This window comes from Aquarana catesbeiana, linkage group LG06 (genome assembly GCF_042186555.1).
Source record: "Aquarana catesbeiana isolate 2022-GZ linkage group LG06, ASM4218655v1, whole genome shotgun sequence".
Taxonomy (NCBI): Eukaryota; Metazoa; Chordata; class Amphibia; order Anura; family Ranidae; genus Aquarana; species Aquarana catesbeiana.
Window position 1 is genome coordinate 118,714,604 of NC_133329.1, and position 20,729 is coordinate 118,735,332.

The 20,729-nt window shown below is 43.8% G+C and overlaps 1 protein-coding gene across 1 annotated transcript; it reads left to right on the top strand.

Moving 5' to 3' along the window:
- The first annotated feature begins 57 nt into the window (after positions 1-57).
- Positions 58-18,740, top strand: MRM2 (mitochondrial rRNA methyltransferase 2). Its single transcript, XM_073636723.1, has 3 exons — positions 58-162; positions 12,958-13,247; positions 18,227-18,740. Exons 1-3 carry the CDS (start codon positions 107-109, stop codon positions 18,664-18,666), a joined length of 786 nt encoding a protein of 261 aa, XP_073492824.1. The 5' UTR covers positions 58-106; the 3' UTR covers positions 18,667-18,740.
- The last annotated feature ends 1,989 nt before the right edge of the window (positions 18,741-20,729 follow it).

A 20,729-nucleotide genomic window follows, 5' to 3' on the forward strand; every position in this document is an offset into this window, starting at 1 on the left:
TAACTGAGTTTATAAACACAGACTGTACGCAGCACTTTTAGAGAGAAAGAAATATACTTTAAACTGTTTTTTTTTAACGCAGTTCCCTTAACAAAGATGGCTGTCGATGTTTCAGGCTGAGCTTCCCCCTTGCGACTTAGTGATGGCTGCTGTGCGGAATAGGTGAGTGTAGACTGTATGTAAACTGTAGTGTATAGTTGGGAATAGAGATAGAGATGGATGGGGCAGGGGAGATTATTAATAACAGGGATATTATGATTGGCAGCGTGGGTGTGGAGGAACTTTGCATCCTATCACAGAAGGACTTGTAAGGTCAGGCAGATCTGTTCCTTCCCAGGTAACATTGGAGGTCCTTAGCTGCATAACAAAGTCATAGGATTCAGTAACATAGCTCCCAAATGTCCCTGATTTGGAGTAATGTCCCTCATTCCTCCTCATTTTGCTCTGATCTATATAGTTGTATATAAAATGCACTTTTTATCTTTCAAAAAGTGTTTCCCAGCACTGAACCTTTCCTACAAATTCTAAATTGCTGCATTAGTAAATTTTTAAAGCCAATATAAAGGAATAGTAGTGGTAAAAAAGTCCTTGTGGATTTGATTAACTTTTTTTTTTTTGGGGTTAATTCTCCTATAAGGGGGTGTGGCAGGGGGCGTGTCCTACACCTACATACATTTGCTAGTAGGTGTCCCTCATTCCCATCTCAAAATGTTAGGAGGTATGCAGTATAGAAGTATGATAGATCCGGGTCATGGCAGTGCAGGCTGCATGGTGACACATTATGGAGCATGAAGAGGATCTGATGGAAGAGTTTGTGTTGTCTGGGATACATTGGTGATCTTCCCTGTCAGTGTCCCATTGGCATACCTGATAACTTCTGACAATCAGTATTCCTGAGAGTGGGGGCAGGGCTAATCCCATCAGGCCATGCTGAATTGTGGGTGTGGATGAAAGTATAGGTTCCTAGGAAGGAGCTCAAGTGTGTATGATCCTAGTCTGAGCTTACCTGAGCTATCCTGCCAGGAACATGTTACTATACTGGGCCAATTATAGGAGGCCAGGGCATTCCCTGCATCTGTACATATACACACCCATTGTATATGTGTGGCTGCAAGGCAGGGACTGCCACAGTTACCTATGACTGGCTCAGTACAGGGGACGGTTTCCTGGTGGGATAGATCAGGTGGGTTCATCCCTAGTCCTAATCACCATCTCCCTGTGTGTCTATGGATGGGGAGTAGGGTGGCAGAGAACTGACCCCTAACACATACCATGCATGGAGCAATTAAATGTATCCTTATTATTGGTCACCTGTGTCCATGGATGGAGAGCAGGGTGGTAAATCTTTGGCCCCATATATGTCTATGGATGATGGGTAGGGTGGAAGATCAGCGATCTCCTGTACATCCACGTATGGGGTGTAGGGTGGAGATCAGCAGTCTCCTGTATGCCCATGGATGGGGAGTAGGGTGGATATCCGTGGTCTCCTGTACATCCATGGATGGGGAGAAGGGTGGAGATCAGTGGTCTCCTGTATGTCCATAGATGGGGAGTAGGGTGGAGATCACTGGTCTCCTGTGTGTCTATGGATGGGGAGTAGGGTGAAGATCACTGGCCCCTTGTGTGTCTTTGGATGGGGAGTAGAGTGGAGCTCACTGGTCTCCTGTGTGTCTATGGATGGGGAGTAGGGTGGAGATTACTAGTCGACTGTGTGTCTATGGATGGGGAGTAGGGTGGAGATCACTGGTCTTCTGTGTGTCTACGGATGGGGAGTAGGGTGGAGATCACTGGTCTTCTGTGTGTCTATGGATGGGGAGTAGGATGGAGATCACTGGTCTCCTGTGTTTCTATGGATGGGGAGTAGGATGGAGATCACTGGTCTCCTGTGTGTCTATGGATGGGGAGTAGGGTGGAGATCACTGGACTCTTGTGTGTCTATGGATGGGAGTAGTGGGGAGATCACTGGTCTCCCGTGTGTCTATGGATGGGGAGTAGGGTCCTGTGTGTCTATGGATGGGGAGATCACTGGTCTCCTTTGTGCATGGATGGGAAGTAGGGTGGAGATCACTGGTCTACTGTGTGTCCATGGGTGGAGCTCACTGGCCCCTGTGTGTCCATGGATGGGGAGTAGGGTGGAGGTCATTGGTCTCCTGTGTGTCCATGGATGGGGAATAGGGTGGAGGTCATTGGTCTCCTGTGTGTCCATGGATGGGGAATAGGGTGGAGATCACTGGTCTCCTGTGTGTCCATGGATGGGGAGTAGGGTGAAGGTTACTGGCCTCTTATACATACCCTGCATTGAGGAATGAAGTGTGTCCTGATCACTGGCCCCCTTCGTGTCTACAAATGAGGAGTAGGGTGGAAGATCTCTTGACCCATGTGTGCATGGATGGGAAGGAGGGTGGTAGGTCTCTGGTCCCCTGTGTTGTCATGGATGGGGAGCAGCATGGAGATCACTGGTCTACTGCGTGTCCATGGATAGAGCTCACTGGCCCCCTGTGTGTCCGTGGATGGGGAGTAGGGTGGAAGTCACTGGTCTTCTGTGTGTCCATGGATGGGGAGTAGGATGGGATATCTCTGACCCCATGTGTATCCATGGACGGAGAACAGGGTCAAATTCATGAATCTTCTGTGTGTCTGTGGATGGGGAGTAGGTTGGTAGATCACTGGCCCCTTATACATACCCTGCATAGAAGAATGAAGCGTGTCCTAATTACTGGCCGCCTGGATGTCCTTGGATGGAGAGTAGGGTTGTAGATGTCTGGCCCCATGTATCTATGGATGGGAAGTAGGGTGGTAGATCTCTGGCCCCATATATTCATGAATGGGGAGCAGGGTGGTACATCTCTGGCCACCGCTATGTCCATGAATAGGAGAATGGTGGTAGATCTCTGCCCCCCTCTGTGTCCATGGGTGGGGAGTACTGTGGTAAGTAGATCTTTGGTCCCCGCTATGTCTATGAATGGGAAGAATGGTTATAGATCTCTGCCCCACTGTGTACTCATGGATGGGGAATATCTCCTATCTGTGGGTGGGGAGTTCCTGTCCCCCTGTGTGTCTATGGTAGGAAGTAGGGTGGTAGATCTCTGGCCCTTGTGTATCCATGGATGGGGTGGTAGATCCCTGGTCCCCCCTGCGTCCATAAATGGGGAGTGCTGTGGTAGATCTCTGGTCCCCTCTGTGTTCATGGATGGTAAGTTTGGTGGTGGATCTCTGCCCCCCTGTGTGTCCATAGATGGGGAATAGGGTAGAGATCTCTGCCTGCCTGTGTGTCCATAGATGGGTAATATGGTGGAGATCTCTGGCACCCTGTGTGTCCATGGATGGGGAGTAGGGTGGTAGATCTCTGGATTCCTGTGTGTCCATAGATGGAGAGTAAGTTGGAGGATCACTGACTACCTATTTATACCCTGCATGGAGGTAAGAAGTGCATGCTTTTTAGTGGCCCCCTGTGTCCATGGATGGGGACATATCCTGCACGGAGGAATCATGTGTGTCTAGATTTTTGGTAGGAATGAGCTCAGGTGTGTTTGGATCCTAGTGGGAGCCCCCCATGAAGCTTGTACCCTGTACTGGGCCAATCATTTGCAGCCGGCGCAAACACCTGTAACTCCTGTGCTCAGAGACATACTTGTTTTATACAGTGCACTGATCTCTGCATCCTTTTGAATGAGCCCTAAAACATTTTTCTATTTGATATAACGGGCCCGTTCACACTGATGCATTTTTGCCCCTCCTAAAAGCGGAAGAAAAGCACAATAAAAACTTTGTTGTCAGACTCAAGGGTTGTTTTAGAAAGTGCTCCTGTTGGAAGATTACCCTTCATTACTTCTTGTGACAGCACAAAATTTTGGACTTCCCATCACTTTCTATTCTTGGTGACAAGAAATAGGATAAATCCAGTAGGGACACACACAGCAAAAAAATAAATACAATAAACACAGATACATGCTACAGTGTAGTTTGCACCAAATGTATACTGTTGTAATCAGTTATGGCTCTTCCAGATTTAATTGGAAGATATTTAAAAAAAACTTTTGAATAATTTTTATTATTAATATTTTTTCATTGTATTATATTTTTATTTAATATATTGAAGCTTGTAGTAAAACAATAAATAAATCAAAAATTATATTTTATTATACTCTTTTAAAGTGACACTAAACCGTGGTTTAAAAAATATATTGAAGTATGTATTCTTAACTCAAAAAATCCCTTCTGTTGTTTTCAACCTCATCCAAATCACCAATTTATTTATTTTTTTACTATTGTGATCTGATTTTCTGTTAGATGGTGGCTACATTCGTTTTCAATGGTCCTACTGTATGTAGGAATGTAGCCACCCTCTCTTGCAACTTGTAATGTACATAGATCAGTGCACGTGACTGCAACTAACATGCACTGTTTGTTTCAAACAAACAGAAGTATAGAGGAAAAGAAGACATTACAGGGAGGCAGAAAAACACAAATAAGGAACCATTTCATGTAATGGATTATTTTTGGAGAATAAGTATAGTGTTTAATGTCACTTTAGTTATAAGAAACACTCTAAAATTTAAATTCCAGGAGATTATACAGGTTCACATGAGTATATAGTCCAGTACAGAATGTTATACATTTTAAAATACTGCATGTGTGTCAGGTCACCTGAGGCCAGGTGACAGATACACACCGTTGAGGTCAGTAGTGCACTGCTAAGGTAGTGGACCCTATGGCTGACTGCTGCGGATGAAACTCTGGGTGGTTCAGGAAAGCAAGTCCACTGGAGCACCAACACAGATCCCACTGGGAGCTAGAGCATAAGATTCCCCAGGGTGGATAGTCTAAGAGCCAGCAGGTATTCACCAGAGCCTCTAGTGGCGAGGATGGACTTTGCTGCAACTGGCTCCAGGTCGCGGCCCCCAGGGTCTCCCAGCTCACGCTCACAGTAGGCTACTGGAGTATAGAGAGGAAGCAGCAGTCCAGGACAACAAGGGATAGTCGGAGATAAGCCAAAGCCGGGGCAACTAGTAGACAAGGATAGACAAAGAACACGCCAAAGGTCAGGGTAACAAGCAGGCAGGGATAGTCACAGAATAAGCCAAGATCGGTAAACAGAAACAGATGTAGAGCCCACAGAAAGCCAAACACACAATATTGCTCGGGCAAGGCAGGCTTGACAGCACGGTGTTAAATAGTGTATCCTGTAGAGGCTAGGGTGGCGTCACGCTGAGGGAAGATTACTTAACCATGCAGGTGTGAGAGTGCAGGCCCTAAGGCTGATACACAGACCAAAGGTAAGCAGACAGGGCATGAAGGTATTACTGATGATTCATGACAATATGTAGATGTTTATCCATCCAATGTGTTCCTCTGAGTAAAGTCCTCTTTCGTAAAGGATAGATTCACCTTTGGGGACATGTAACATGTTCCCACTGCTGCAGCCGCTCGCCAATCCCCTTTCTCCCTGTGACAGCAGTATGGGGAAAAGTTCCCCGTACAAGCTGTCACTTTTTGAACAGAGTTCTGTGAATGAATGAACTACAAGTACCGACATCCTTTGCGACTGATGACTCAAAGTTGTCAGTGAACTATTACGCCACTGTTGAGCGCTGTGGTAGTTTATGGAGTCTTCCTGTACGGAGTCTGACTCTCTGCAGGAGCCCTGCATTGCACCTGTGATCTGCTGATTGTTGGTGCGATGCTTTCCAGGATCCAAAAAAAAAAAAGAAAAACAGTGAATGCACATTTTTTTTGAACTGCAAAAAAATGGGCTTTTATTTATTTTTATTTTTTTTAAAGGTCTGTTAATCCTTTAACCGCTTGCCGACCAGCCACCATCATTTTACTGTGTAGCTATACGTCGGCTCGTGGGATGGGGATAGCAGGCGCGCGCGCCCTCTGCACAGCGGGGGTGCCGATGCTCATGGCCGATGGTCGCGATGAGCGATCGCGGGCACGAGAGGCAGAACAGGGATGAGTGTGTGTAAACACACACTCATCCCTGTTCTGTTCTGAGAGGCTTGATAGATTGTGACTTCCTATTAGCTAAGAACCACGATCCGTCATTTCCTCTAGTCAGTCCCCTCCCCCTTCAGTTAGAAACACAAACGGGGAACACATTTAACCCCTTGATCTACCCCTAGTGTTAACCCCTTCCCTGCCAGTGACATTTTTTACAGTAATCAGTGCATTTTTATAGCACTGATCACTGTATCAATGCCAATGGTGTCAAAAGTGTCTGATGTGTCCGCCATAATGTCGCAGTCCCGATTAAAAATCGCAGATCGCCACCATTACTAGTAAAAAAAAAAAATTAATAATAAAAATGCCATAAAACTATCCCCTATTTTGTAGACGCTATAACTTTTGCGCAAACCAATCAATATACGCTTATTGCGATTTTTACCAAAAATATGTAGATGAATATATATCGGCCTAAACTGAGGGAAAAAAAAAAATTTATATATATTTTTGGGGGATATTTATTATAGCAAAAAAGGAAAAAAAATGCGTTTTTTTCAAAATTGTCGCTCTTTTTTTGTTTATAGCGCAAAAAAAAAAAAACGCAGAGGCGATCAAATACCACCAAAAGAAAGCTCTATTTGTGGGAAAAAAAGGACGTCAATTTTGTTTGGGTACAACGTCGCACGACCGCGCAATGGTCAGTTAAAACAACGCAGTGCCGAATCGCAAAAAATGGCCTGGTCATTCAGTAGCCAAATCTTCCGGGGCTGAAGTGGTTAAGGATGGGTGTGCATCTTACCATATGGACGTCATTAGTAAACTTACTCATCAATAGTATCATATAAGCAGAGTAATTCATCAGTCCCCTGTTTCCAGAGCATGGAACCACAATTGGGAAGAGAAGGATAACTTTTACTGCAGATGATACCCCAAAAAAGGGGAAGGGGGGTCCCTACAGCCACCACCACTGTAATGAGTATACATGGAGTATGACGCGGTGGGGTGACTGTCCCCTCTGACCTCCATTAGCTTTTTGACCAATTTTCTGTGATTTTATGGGCACAACCTCATTTTTATAGATTGCCCATGTAGCTTTGCCCTGTACACTGCTGCCGTTGGCTGTAAAAGAATAGACACTTATAATTGTCAGTTATTCACATTTACTGCATAAGATGAAACAAGATAAAAACGTTAATATTCATAGGGATGTATAATGCTATAGCAGCCTTATTCAAGGAAGGGTGGCTGTATTAATCATAGGTTAAAGAACTCTTTTTACTGAGGTTAGCAGCAATTTAAAGCAGCTATAAAAATGCAATGATATTTTTATGAGAAAAGATTACGATGGGATTATTCTTATTTATTTATATTCAAGATCTACAAAGATCCCGACTACTCACCTAAAGAAGCGCATGCAGAAGCTCAGGGCTGTACACAGGCCATGGCAAGAATTAAACAGCATGTCACATTGGAACGTTGCCGAGAGCCACCCATTTAAGTGTATGGAGCTGCGCTGTAACCATATCAAATGGGCACGGTTTGCAGCTTGGTGGCATAGTACTTAAAGGGTTTCACACTTTGTGTGGCAGGAACATGCATTCCTGCTTGCATTTTTTTTTTGCCCATTTTCTACACGCCACGCAGCATAAGACACTTGACTGGGCTGCCCTATGCAAAACAAACACGATAAAAAATGTAATGTGCCAAATTTTGGCAGACGTATGTGACGATGTGCATTTTGCCATGATTTTGGTGTGTTTTGTTGAGAAACAGATGCATCAAAAAATCACACCACATTTTGACTGCTATCAAGTAATAATGCCACCGCATTGCACATTTTGCCGTCTTTCTGAAAATTCTGCCCGTGTTTTCATAGCAGCATAGTGTGAACGCAGCCTTAATAGGCAGTGAGGAAGCAAGATATAGCCTCCTCATTGCCTGTCAAAAGCCCCTGAAGAGTGATCAACCACAATTTTCTTTTCAGATTGACTGCAAGGGCTGCCGCACCTATTAATGAGCTCTTAGTTACATAATTGTATGCTGTGTAACCTCCCTTTATGAAAATGTGTTTGCAACAGGTTCCCTTTAATGCCCACTTCCCAATGCAGCATCTTTCCTTTGCTTCCTTGTCTCTCTGTGTAAGTTCTAAGTCACTTTAGTCATACTGAATTCACTGGATGGACATGACAGAGTTCCGGAGCTTTCAGAAGGAAAGGTTAAAATGACTGAAGTTATTTGGATTTTTTTTCTAAAGGCCACATTTCTGATCCTGTTTAGTGTTACATCCATATTTAGGATGTAACATGAAAAATGGTCACAGTCTGCAGCCCCCCAACCCCCAAACCACCCTTTATCCCCTTTCTGAATGTACTGGAGTTTTGTTATGCCGCATACACACAATCGGAAATTCCGTCAGAAAAAACTTGGATGGTTTTTCCGACGGAATTCCGCTCAAGTTTGCCTTGCATACACACGGTCACACAAAAGTTCTCTGAACTTTCAACCGTCAAGTACGCGGTGACGTACAACACTACGACGAGCCAAGAAAATGAAGTTCAGTGCTTCCGAGCATGCGTCAAATTGTTTCTGAGCATGCGTAATTTTTTGCGCGTCCGAATTGCATACAGACAATCGCATTTTCGGATAGGAACTTTTCCCGACCGAAAAATAGAGAACATGCTCTCAATCTTTTGCTGGCTGGAATTCCGCCAGCAAAAAACCGATGGAGCATACACACGGATTTTCCGACGAAACGCTCTCATCAGAATTTTGCTGGTGGCATTTCCGATCGTGTGTACGCGGCATTAGAGTTCCCTGTGTAATTTTGAATTTAGCAAGAAATCTGTAAATTAAAAAAACTGCAAGGTTTATCTGTCATTGCCGCAGAAGGACTCCTATTTCTAGCACAAGTGTGGTGACGTCACCATAAACCACTAATTCCCCTCTCCCTATAGGATGAAGACAGAGGAAGACCTATTTATAGTTCAAATCAGGAGAACCAACTGACAATGTTGTCTCCTTCCGTTGATACAATAAAGGAGTGAGTGTAGCCACCCAAGGACAGAGAGTAAAGAAATGCAACCACCTGCTGGAACCACAGGGACACGTTCATTATTGCAGGACATCAGCTCCATATGTGAGTGTCCTGCCTTGGAAACTATGTCCCTGAGTGTTCTGCGTTTCCACAAGAACATTTTTTCCGGTCCCTAAATGCCTCCTATGGTCACCTGCAGTCCTTGGCGCATTGTGGTGGTTGTAGACTCTTTAAATCATCACTGATTACAGTGTACACAATTGTTTAAAATCCTGGGAAGTCTTGTGCTCCAAGTGGACAGCATCCCCTGAAGAAGCCCAGATTGAGGGCGAAATATGTTGGGAACTCCATCAAATGTGCTGTACCCATAAGGATTGTACCCTTTGTATTTGCTGTGGAATTGTTTTTAGACAATTTTTCTTAATCTTTGTGTAACACTAACCCCCGAAGGAGCTGCTGAAATAATTTGGGTTGTTGCCGTCACCCCTTACCTGTAGTTTCACCACATCAAGAACCTAGAGTCCATGTTGAGCTTTGTATCCAACTAAGTATGCACCAGTCACTTTAGTAATTTTCCAATGCTTTAATGAATAACTTGAAAGAAGTAGCAGTGAAGAGGTAGAACGGGAGTTGCAGGAAAATTCAAATACCTTTTTCAGATCATTGAGGGATTGAAGATCTTAGAGACGATTATACTTTCAGTCCAAAGATCTTTGCCCACCCGGATTGGTCTCTCTCACTGACCTAGCAGCCGGAATGGAGCACGAACAAAAAGTCTCTGCCACAGACTTTAGAGAAACAAAATAGCTATATGATCCTCTGCCACAGGACGTAATGGTCTTAGATGAACAGCAACACAGTACCAGAACCTTTAAGCCGACCTGGCAGTACTGTGAGGTAAGTTAGGTTAGGATGCATCCTCCAATTGAGTCACCAGGCCCCTCTTGAGACCAGCCTTCTGCACGGTCCTCTCCAAGATGAGTCCTCCCCTGGATCATCTCAATTGCTTGGCTTCTTCCCACAGGACAGACAGCACAGGACCACCTCTAAACCAGCGGGCCCCAGACGACCTCTGGGCCCACTTATTGTAGCGCAGCCTCTGGCCAGCATGGCCCCGAGACTGAAAGGAAGCCGTCACATACCTTTAGGCCAGGAGGGCCAGCAGGTAAAAGAAAACCAAAAATGGTGTCTGCCCCTTAAGTACTCTCTCCCAGAATTCATAGCAGTGGACCCCCTCTGCCGAGTTACCTCTGAGAAAGAAGAGCACTCAATACACTTCAGCCTGTTGCTTTTCAACCCTGGCCTGTGGTGACAACGACACCTACAGGCGACAGTGTGGAACTGCACGCAATACAGCCAATGCTGGAACAGAGGCTAATTTAGCCATAGATTAAATCTGAACTATATACAGAACAGATGACCCACTAAATTTACATATAGCACCTGATCAACAGGAGCAGGGCGCTACATTTGTTTAAATAAAATGTATACTTTTTAATATACCTCCTTGAATCAATTTATTAGTATATGCACCTCCTGCAAATCCCACAAGTACTCCTATATCTAATGCAACCACCTTGTTAAAGGACTAATATATTAAATGTTAGTTTTGGGATTAGGTACACTTTAATGCAGGTGCATCAACACATAATTAAAAGGGGCCTATATTCAAAGGTTTCAAGTTTAGATTGCAGATCTTCTTTACTTACAGAAACTCGTAGACTGGCATTGCTAACCTCCTGAAAATAATAGTTCTCTGACTGTTTATGACATCAATAATTTGAGGTGCTAACTCAGAACAAACATGCAGCAGGTGAAGTCAGAACTACTGATTTGCATAACTGTTCTGGGTTAATAATGCAAACGTGTTTGGCTCGGTTCACACTGCTGCAACTGCAGAGTTGTAGGACTTTGCCTGCGACTTCCTTCCAACTTGATCTGACTTGGATTCTATTTAGGAGCCTGTACAAGGGCTGAAATTGCACCCAAGTCAGACCAAAGTAGTGCAGGAACCTTCAGAGCGACTTGTGTAGCATCAGTTAAAGAGGCTGTAAACCTCCATTTGCAAGTTGTACCTATAGGTAAGCCTATAATAAGGCTTACCTATAGGTACTGTAAATATCTCCTAAACGTGTGCCTTTTAGGAGATATTTACTTTGTACTGTGCCAATGATGTCATTGGGGCATGTGCTATGAAGAAACGGCCACCCGTACTATTTCTTTAGTAGCGAGTGTTGTGACTGGCGGCTCACGCATGCGCTGGGATGACGTCATGCGGCTCCAAACAGTCACAGTGCCAGAGTCCGTGGCCCCGGAAGGAAGAGGGTCGAACATGGATGCGGCCGGCAGCGGGGACGGCACAGGCTTCGTTTGTAGATAAGTGTCACATAATGTGCTAGTATGTGATGCATACTAACACATTATGCTTTTACTTTGCAGGGGAAAAAAAGGCTTTCATAGGGAAATATTAAATTTGACATATCATGCAACTTGGGGTCTCGCAAGTCAGATCCCATGTGGCAGCAGTGTAAACCGAGCCTTAAAGTGATATTAAAGCCTTTTTTTTTTAAATAACAAAGATGTCATACTTACATGCTCTGTGCAGTGGTTTTGCACAGGGCAGGCTGGATATTCCTCTTCTCAGGTCCTGGCTCCTCCCTCCTGCCGCGTGACCCCAGAGCAAGCAGCTTGCTCTGGGGGCACCAAAGGAGGCGCGGTCCTGACCTGCAGCTATGTATGTCCATTCACACACTTAGCCGCCGCTCAGCCCTGCCTCCTCCGTCTCCAGATTGGCTCAATGGCTATGATTGACAGCAGCAGAAGCCAATGGCTCCCGCTGCTGCCAAAAAGCCATTCAGGAGTGCAAGCCCCCAGAGAGGCAGGGCACTCGTGGACATCTCTGGATCGAGAGGGGGCTCAGGTAAGTAATAGGGGGCTGCTGCACACAGAAGGTTTTTTTTACCTGCATGCATAGAATGCATGCAGGTAAGTAACCTTGTGCCTTTACAACCACTTTAAATACTTGCCGACCAGCTGCTGTCATTATAGGGCGGCAGGTTGGCTCCCCTGCACGAATCGGCGTAGCTGTATGGTACGTTTTAAGAGCTATAGGGGGCTCGCTTACCCGTGGCGTGACACCGGAGCCGATGCGCGTGGCCGGCAGCCACAATGTCCGCCGGCGACCCGTGATTGCTCCTCAGAGAGCCAGAATGGGGATCTGTCAATGTAAACAGACAGATCCCCATTCTGTCAGGGAAGTAGTGGGTGATCTGCTGTTCCTAGTGATTAGGAACAGCGATCTCTCTATACTCCCAGGCAGTCCCGTCCCCCCACAGATAGAAACACCTCCCTAGAGAACACTAAACCCCTTGATCGCCCTCTAGTGTTAACCCTTTCCCTGGCAGTGACATTTATGCTGTAATCAGTGGCTATTTTTAGCTCTGATCGCTGTATAAATGTCACTGGTCCCAATAAAGTGTCAAAAGTGTCCAATCTGTCCACTGCAATGTCGCAGTCCTGCTAAAAATCGCCGATCAGCACCTAAACTTGTAAAAAAAATTAATAATAAAAATGGCATAAATATATCCCCTATTTTGTAGACGCTATAACTTTTGCGCAAACCAAAAGACTTTTTTTTTTCTTTTTTTGGGGATATTTATTATACCAAAAAGTAATAAATATTGTGTTTTTTTGTTTATAGCGCAAAAAATAAAAACAGAGGTAATCAAATACCACCAAAAGAAAGCTCTATTTGTGGGAAAAAAAGGACAGCAATTGTCAGTTAAAGCAGCGCAGTTCGGTATCTCAAAAAATGGCCTGGTCAGGAAGTGGGTAAATCCTTCCGGGGCTGAATTGGTTAAGCAGTATTATTCATTGGCTGCATGCTTGCTTCTAGAAGTAACATTGGTGTCATCCAGAAGTTAGTTTTTCTGTTATAAATATATTTGGCAGCAATTCATTGTTTCTTCTGCTTGCAGATTCTGTCAGAAAGCCTCTTGGCTAGTGCAATGTCGCAATATTCATACCAGCCTGGTTCAAGAAAAGGCCAAGACAGGAGCAGAGCAGATATGGCTGGCCAGACAGAAGAAGGATCCCTATGTAAAAGCAGCTCGGGAACAAAACTACCGCTGCCGCAGCGCTTACAAGCTTCTCGAAATTGACACGGAGCAAAAACTCCTGAAGCCAGGTCTTCATGTGATCGACTGCGGGGCTGCTCCTGGAGCCTGGAGCCAGGTGCTCATAGAGAAAGTCAATTCCCTGGGACAAGGTGAGCAAATTGTCAGATCTAGCTACATCAACTAGACATGGACATACAATTTCCTAAAGTGTACGTCCCATACCTGATTTAAAAAAAAAAAGTGTAGGTCCTACCAAGACTGTCATGTACAACAGATTATACTTCCTTTCCCAGTGTAATACACTCAGTGAGCTTCTCCCATAACCATATGTAGTATTCTATGACAGCCCTCTAAATTTCCACTCGCCTACATGCATTTTGTGAGTGGAAAATTATTGCTGGTGAGTGTAGGGCTGCCTTGGAGGGGTGTTGAGCACCGCCGGCAGGCGGGGTTGAATGGGAGCCCTTCGCCATCGCCCAGGGGAAGAGAGAGCCAGCCGGATCATCAGAGAACACGGAACATCGCTGTAATAGCTTTCATTTGAATTGCTGAGTGTTCCCCGTGCTCGCCGTCACATACAGTCCCACTTCCTGGTCCGGGTACTTTGATAGACAGAACACCGGTCCAATGCCGGGACGTGTGACGTATAGCGCGCGGGGAACACTCGGCAATTCAAATGAAAGTTCTTACAGTGATTTTCCCCGCTCTCTGATGATGGCCGGCAATCCTCTTCCTCTCCTCTCTCTTCCCCTGCACAGGTGAAGCAGCAATGTTGGGCACAGGTGAGGCTGTATTGATGGACACAGGTGAGGTTGCATTGATGGGCACAGGTGAGGCTGCATTGATGGGCACAGGTGAGGCTGCATTGATGGGCACAGGTGAGGCTGCATTGATGGGCACAGGTGAGGCTGCATTGTTGGGCACAGGTGAGGCTGCATTGTTGGGCACAGGTGAGGCTGCATTGATGGGCACAGGTGAGGCTGCATTGATGGGCACAGGTGAGGCTGCATTGTTGGGCACAGGGAGGCTGCATTGTTGGGCACAGGGGAGGCTGCATTGTTGGGCACAGGTGAGGCTGCATTGATGGCCACTGATAAAGTCATTGTTAATATTTATTTTTGTAACTTAATTTTGCATAAAACATTTAAGTGTCATATCATGAGATAATTTATGAGGGCGTTTTTAGGGGCGGGGTTGGGTGGGGCAACTGGTGGCGAGTAACCCTTAAGGCCTGGCTAGTAGCTTAGGACTTGAAATTTTGAGCCCTGATCTGTGACACTAACAGCAGTTTGCAGATATGATTAGTACAGTTTGATTAGTACAATTTTAGCTAGTTTTCAGTGGTTTACGGACCTTATGTTTTATTGCATGGCATTATATAAGCCCAACTCCGGGACAAAAAAAAAAAAACCATTGCAGTGGGCTCTGCAAGGATTAAATGCTCATCCTAAGTCTAAGGAGAAATACTTGCCTTATTCCATGCTTCAGCAGGCTCCCTCCAGTGGTGCAAGCATGTCATTGCAGCCTCATCTAGGACGCTTGTGGCCTTGTTTGCACATATGCCCCCTCTACGTACAATACAGGGTTAATAGCCTTGCATTGTACTGAAGCCAAGGGACCACCCATAGACCAGAGGCTCAGAAAGAAGAGGAGACTGCTGGAGCAGGGGTTAGGGTATGTAATACTGCCTTTCATTCTACTGAATAGACGTAATGAGCATTTAACCCTTGCAGTGTCGGCAGGCCCCACTGCAAGGGTAGATTTTTTTTCCTCAGAGTCACAAAAAAAAAAAACTTTAGCAGTTGTTTAAAAAAGGTAAGTGGGCACTTTTTACACCTGGAGGGAAAGAGGTTTAATCTCCACGTATGGAAAGGTAGTGCTTGCACTCATCCACAAAGTATCTATAAAAATATACAGTGGGGACGGAAAGTATTCAGACCCCCTTAATTTTTTCACTCTTTGTTATATTGCAGCCATTTGCTAGAATCATTTAAGTTCATTTTTTTCCTCATTAATGTACACACAGCACCCCATATTGACAGAAAAACACAGAATTGTTGACATTTTTGCAGATTTATTAAAAAAGAAAAACTGAAATATCACATGGTCCTAAGTATTCAGACCCTTTGCTGTGACATTCATATATTTAACTCAGGTGCTGTCCATTTCTTCTGATCATCCTTGAGATGGTTCTACACCTTCATTTGAGTCCAGCTGTGTTTGATTATACTGATTGGACTTGCTTAGGAAAGCTACACACCTGTCTATATAAGACCTTACAGCTCACAGTGCATGTCAGAGAGCAAATGAGAATTATGAGGTCAAAGGAACTGCCTGAAGAGCTCAGAGATAGAATTGTGGCGAGGCACAGATCTGGCCAAGGTTATAAAAAAAAATTCTGCTGCACTTGAGGTTCCTAAGAGCACAGTGGCCTCCATAATCCTTGAATGGAAGACGTTTGGGACGGCCAGAACCCTTCCTCGAGCTGGCCGTCCGGCCAAACTGAGCTATCGGGGAGAAGAGCCTTGGTGAGAGAGGTAAAGAAGAACCCAAAGATCACTGTGGCTGCAGAGATGCAGTCGGAAGATGGGAGAAAGTTGTAGAAAGTCAACCATCACTGCAGCCCTCCACCAGTCGGAGCTTTATGGCAGAGTGGCCCGACGGAAGCCTCTCCTCAGTGCAAGACACATGAAAGCCCGCATGGAGTTTGCTAAAAAGCACCTGAAGGACTCCAAGATGGTGAGAAATAAGATTCTTTGCTCTGATGAGACCAAGATAGAACTTTTTGGCCTTAATTCTAAGCGGTATGTGTGGAGAAAACCAGGCACTGCTCATCACCTGTCCAATACAGTCCCAACAGTGAAGCATGGTGGTGGCAGCATCATGCTGTGGGGCTGTTTTTCAGCTGCAGGGACAGAACAACTGGTTGCAATCGAGGGAAAGATGAATGTGGCCAAGTAAAGGGATATCCTGGACGAAAACCTTCTCCAGAGTGCTCAGGACCTGAGACTGGGCCGAAGGTTTACCTTCCAACAAGACAATGACCCTAAGCACACGGCTAAAATAACGAAGGAGTGGCTTCACAACATCTCCGTGACTGTTCTTGAATGGCCCAGCCAGAGCCCTGACTTAAACCCAATTGAGCATCTCTGGGGAGACCTAAAAATGGCTGTCCACAAACGTTTACATCCAACCTGACAGAACTAGAGAGGATCTGCAAGGAGGAATGGCAGAGGATCCCCAAATCCAGGTGTGAAAAACTTGTTGCATCTTTCCCAAAAAGACTCATGGCTGTATTAGATCAAAAGGGGCTTCTACTAAATACTGAGCAAAGGGTCTGAATACTTAGGACCATGTGATATTTCAGTTTTTCTTTTTTAATAAATCTGCAAAAATGTCAACAATTCTGTGTTTTTCTGTCAATATGGGGTGCTGTGTGTACATTAATGAGGAAAAAAATGAACTTAAATGATTTTAGCAAATGGCTGCAATATAACAAAGAGTGAAAAATTTAAGGGGTCTGAATACTTTCCATCCCCACTGTATATATAAAGATATGTACACAGCCAGCATAAAAGCATACAAGCCAGCATAAATTCTACGTGTATGTCACATTAAAGCCCCATACACACTATCAGATTTTCTGCTGATTTTTGTCTTCAGATTTACCAAAACCATGTAGTCCAAGGGCCTGCCTGATTGCATACAAATTGAAACTCCTAAGGTTTGACCTCATATTATATGGTTTTGGTAAATCTGAAGGAAAAAAATCAGCAGAAAATCTGATAGTGTGTATGGGGCTTTAGAGAGCTCATCCATCGCATATGCAACAAATCCTCACAATAGATGGAAATCAATCAATAAAAACTACCAATAATGTTATATATTCTGTTGCACAAAGATATATATGTGAATCTCCTTCAATGTAATAATGTTGAAGGAAGTTCACATGTATATCTTTTTTGCAGCAAATTATATACCAATATCGGTAGTCTTTTTTCATTGATTTCAATCTATTTTGAGTATTTGTTGCACATGCAGTGGGGTAATGTAAACGTGGATTTAAGCAATACTTTTTATGCTGTTTGCAGATTGTATTTTAAATGTTTTTTTATATACTTTGGGGATGAGTGCAAGCGATGTGTGTGTTTGTAAATGCAAAAAATATGAATTATTCATAATATTTGTAAGAAATAGCATAGTAGAAGGCTGATCTAGGGAATTATCCAGTTGCCTCTCGGGATCAGAAAGGAATTTTTTCCATTTAGGCCCCGTTCACATTTTGCGTAGTGCGTACTTGTTTACAATTTAGTTTTTTGGGGTTTTTTTGCATGTCACACATTGGGCAGCCCATTCAATTGAATATACACATTTGTTACGCCAATGAAGGTCATGTACCAAATTTTGACACTGAGCCAGGCGCGTGTTTTCACTAGAATTTTGTTGTGTGACAATCACAGCAAAATCACACCACATTTGGGGTTCCATTAAGAAGGAATGGCACCCAAACGCATGTCACATATTTTGTCATGATTTAATAGGTTTTGGAAATTCATGATTCTACTCCCGCAATTCCAAATCGCTCATTTGTGAATGGGGCCATAGCATAAAATAGACTAGATTTTATTAGAGTATTTTTTTATCTTCCTCTGGATCAGTTTAGTTTAGGGTTCAGAGGATGCAAGTTCTTGTGGTTTTATTGATGAATTTTGTTCAGTGTGAAAATGTGAAATATGCATAAAATGGCCTTCAGTGCAAAAGGAGGTACAAAACTATATATGCCACAGCTCACCTAAAGCTTAGATCCTCCACAAAGCAATAAAATAAAAAAATCACAGCATTCGGTAATGCTGCTTGCACTCGTCCACAAAGTATCTACAAAAGATACAGTATGTACACAGCCAGCATAAAAGCATACAAGCCAGCATAAATTCTACGAGTATGTCACGTTAAGAGAGCTCATCCATCGCACATGCAACAAATCCTCACAATAGATGGAAATCAATGAATAAAAACTGCCAATGTGTTTTGGTTTGAAGTTGATGGACATGCGTTTTTTTCAAGCTAATTTTATACCTACGTTTATATTTGCACTGATTCTTATTGTAAAGTATTTTTTCTTTTGTAGATCCAACAGCAAGTGTTGGCTATGTGTTAGGTGTGGATCTTCTTCACATATCTCCCCTGGATGGAGCCGTGTTCCTCTCTAAATGTGACCTTACAGACCCCGCCACACACCAGAAAATAGTCAGCCTTCTCCCGTCTGGCAAAGCAGATGCCATACTGAGCGACATGGCTCCCAATGCCAGCGGGTTCAGAGAACTGGATCACCATAGACTAGCCAGCATGTGTCTGTCTCTTCTAGACTTGGCAGCCATTGTTCTGCAACCTGGGGGGAATTTTCTGTGCAAAGTCTGGGATGGCAGTGAAACCAATCCAATACGAGACAGACTGCGACAAAGATTTCAGCATGTCAAGACTGTAAAGCCTAAAGCTAGCAGAACGGACTCTGCGGAGATATATTTGCTGGCAAAATCATACAAAGAAATTCAATCTTCACACAGATAATTCCTTGTAATCCAACATAAAAACAACTTCTGTGGTTAAAAATACATTATTTAATAAATAGCATTTTATTGTTTTGTATATTTGCATTGCTTTTTATTTTTAAACAAGAGCTTGCTTATTCTGTTCTTTTATTTGTGATGCCCTGTGGGCCTTGGTATTTATAAATAATAATTCAAATATGACCATTAAAAAAGAAATTAACTTCCAGTTCCTGTGAGCAATAGGAAAAAATGTGTTAAACCCTAAACCAAAAATGTACTTTATTGCAGCTTACCAATCATTAGATGTGGCTGCATTTGTTTTATTTTTTTTTAGGCTTTTTCCCTGTTGTCACCTGCTGATCTGGCCAGCAATACACCTCCTGTATTAGAGTGCCCCCACTCTGGATGGAGGAACAACAGAGACACCAGCATTGTCAGTCGGGGGGGGGGGGGTTATTAGATGTGCTAACAGATTCAAATACACTTACAAATTGAAGTTAAACTCCAGCTAATACTTACTTCTTAACCACTTCAGCCCTGGAAGATTTGGCTGCTGAATGACACGGCCATTTTTTGCGATTCGGCACTGCGCGTCGCTTTAACTGACAATTGCGCAGTCGTGCGACGCTGCACCCAAACAAAATTGACATCTTTTTTTTCCCCACAAATAGAGCTTTCTTTTGGTGGTATTTGATCGCCTCTGCGGTTTTTATTTTTTTGCGCTATAAACAAAAAAGAGCAACATTTTTGAAAAAAACAATATTTTGTACTTTTTGCTATAATAAATATCCCCATTTTTTTTTTTAAAAAAAAAAAAGCTAATTTTTTTCTCAGTTTAGGCCGATATGTATTCTTCTACATATTTTTGGTAAAAAATCGCAATAAGTGTATATTGATTGGTTTGCGCAAAAGGTATAGAGTCTACAAAATATGGGATAGAGTTATAGCATTTTTATTATTATTTTTTTTTTTTTTACTTGTAAAGGCGGTGATCTGCGATTTTTATCAGGACTGTGACATTATGGAGGACACATTGGACACTTTTGACACATTTTTGGGACCATTGGCATTTATACAGCGATCAGTGCTATAAAAATGCACTGATTACTGTTAAAATGTCACTGGCAGGGAAGGGGTTAACGGGGGGATCAAGGGGTTAATTGTGTTCCCTGCTGCATGTTTCTAACTGAAGGGGGAGGGGACTGACTAAAAGAAATGACAGATTTGTGGTCCCTAGCTATTAGGAACACACGATCTGTCACTCCTCACAGAACAGAACAGGGATTTACACACACACGTCCCTGTTCTGCCTCTCGTGCCCGCGATTGCTCATGGCCGGCGGTCATCGCAACAATGGGCCACCAGCATCGGCACCCCCACAGTGCAGCGGCGCACGCATGCCTGCTATCCCGATCTCACGAGCCGACGTATAGCTACAACGGTTCACGGGATCGTGACGACCTGCTGCAGTAAAATGACGGCGGCTGGTCGGCAAGCGAATAAGCAGTTACGGCAACAATTTTTTTTTTCTTTTCTGATAAAGGTTTTTCATAAAAAGCTGATCATTGTAAGTACCCCTGTCAGTGTTAAATGTTTGTCTCAACCCCCTAATTGCTATATCTGCAGTACAGCTCGTTCTTTTGAAAAAAAAACAGACTTACTGGCCAGATCACCAGGTAAATATAAAAGAAAGAAAGCCCAAAATAGAATAGCTGACGCTTGAGGCGTATACAGTGGAAGAGCTCAGGGAATCCAGTGACGACTGGGATCTGGAAGTCTAGTGAGAGATTGGAAGCTCAGTAAGTGAAGATCTACAGTGGGATACTGTGAGATAAGTAAAGGACTGTTCTGTGTTACCAAGAGTTATGTACAACTACCGTTAGTGACTGTGACAAGATTAGTTGCTGTAGGAGACAGTAGTCCTAGCTATACAGTAGTGTTATCCGGCTGGAGGTCTGCCACTGTATAGCTGTCTACCTATAGAAGTCTCAGAGTCTGCCAATTATCATTGCATCTACTTAAGGGTGTCCTGGCCCTGACCCTCTCTCCCACAGTTCTGTTAAGAGACAATAAATCTCTTGT

What these genes read in the sequence shown, in the direction of transcription:
- MRM2 (XM_073636723.1), top strand. Translation starts at nt 107, where the DNA reads ATGTTTCAGGCTGAGCTTCCCCCTTGCGACTTAGTGATGGCTGCTGTG. An exon ending in ATGGCTGCTGTGCGGAATAG is followed by an intron (nt 163 to 12,957) that starts GTGAGTGTAGAC and finishes TTCTGCTTGCAG; the next exon opens with ATTCTGTCAGAAAGCCTCTT. An exon ending in AGTCAATTCCCTGGGACAAG is followed by an intron (nt 13,248 to 18,226) that starts GTGAGCAAATTG and finishes TTTCTTTTGTAG; the next exon opens with ATCCAACAGCAAGTGTTGGC.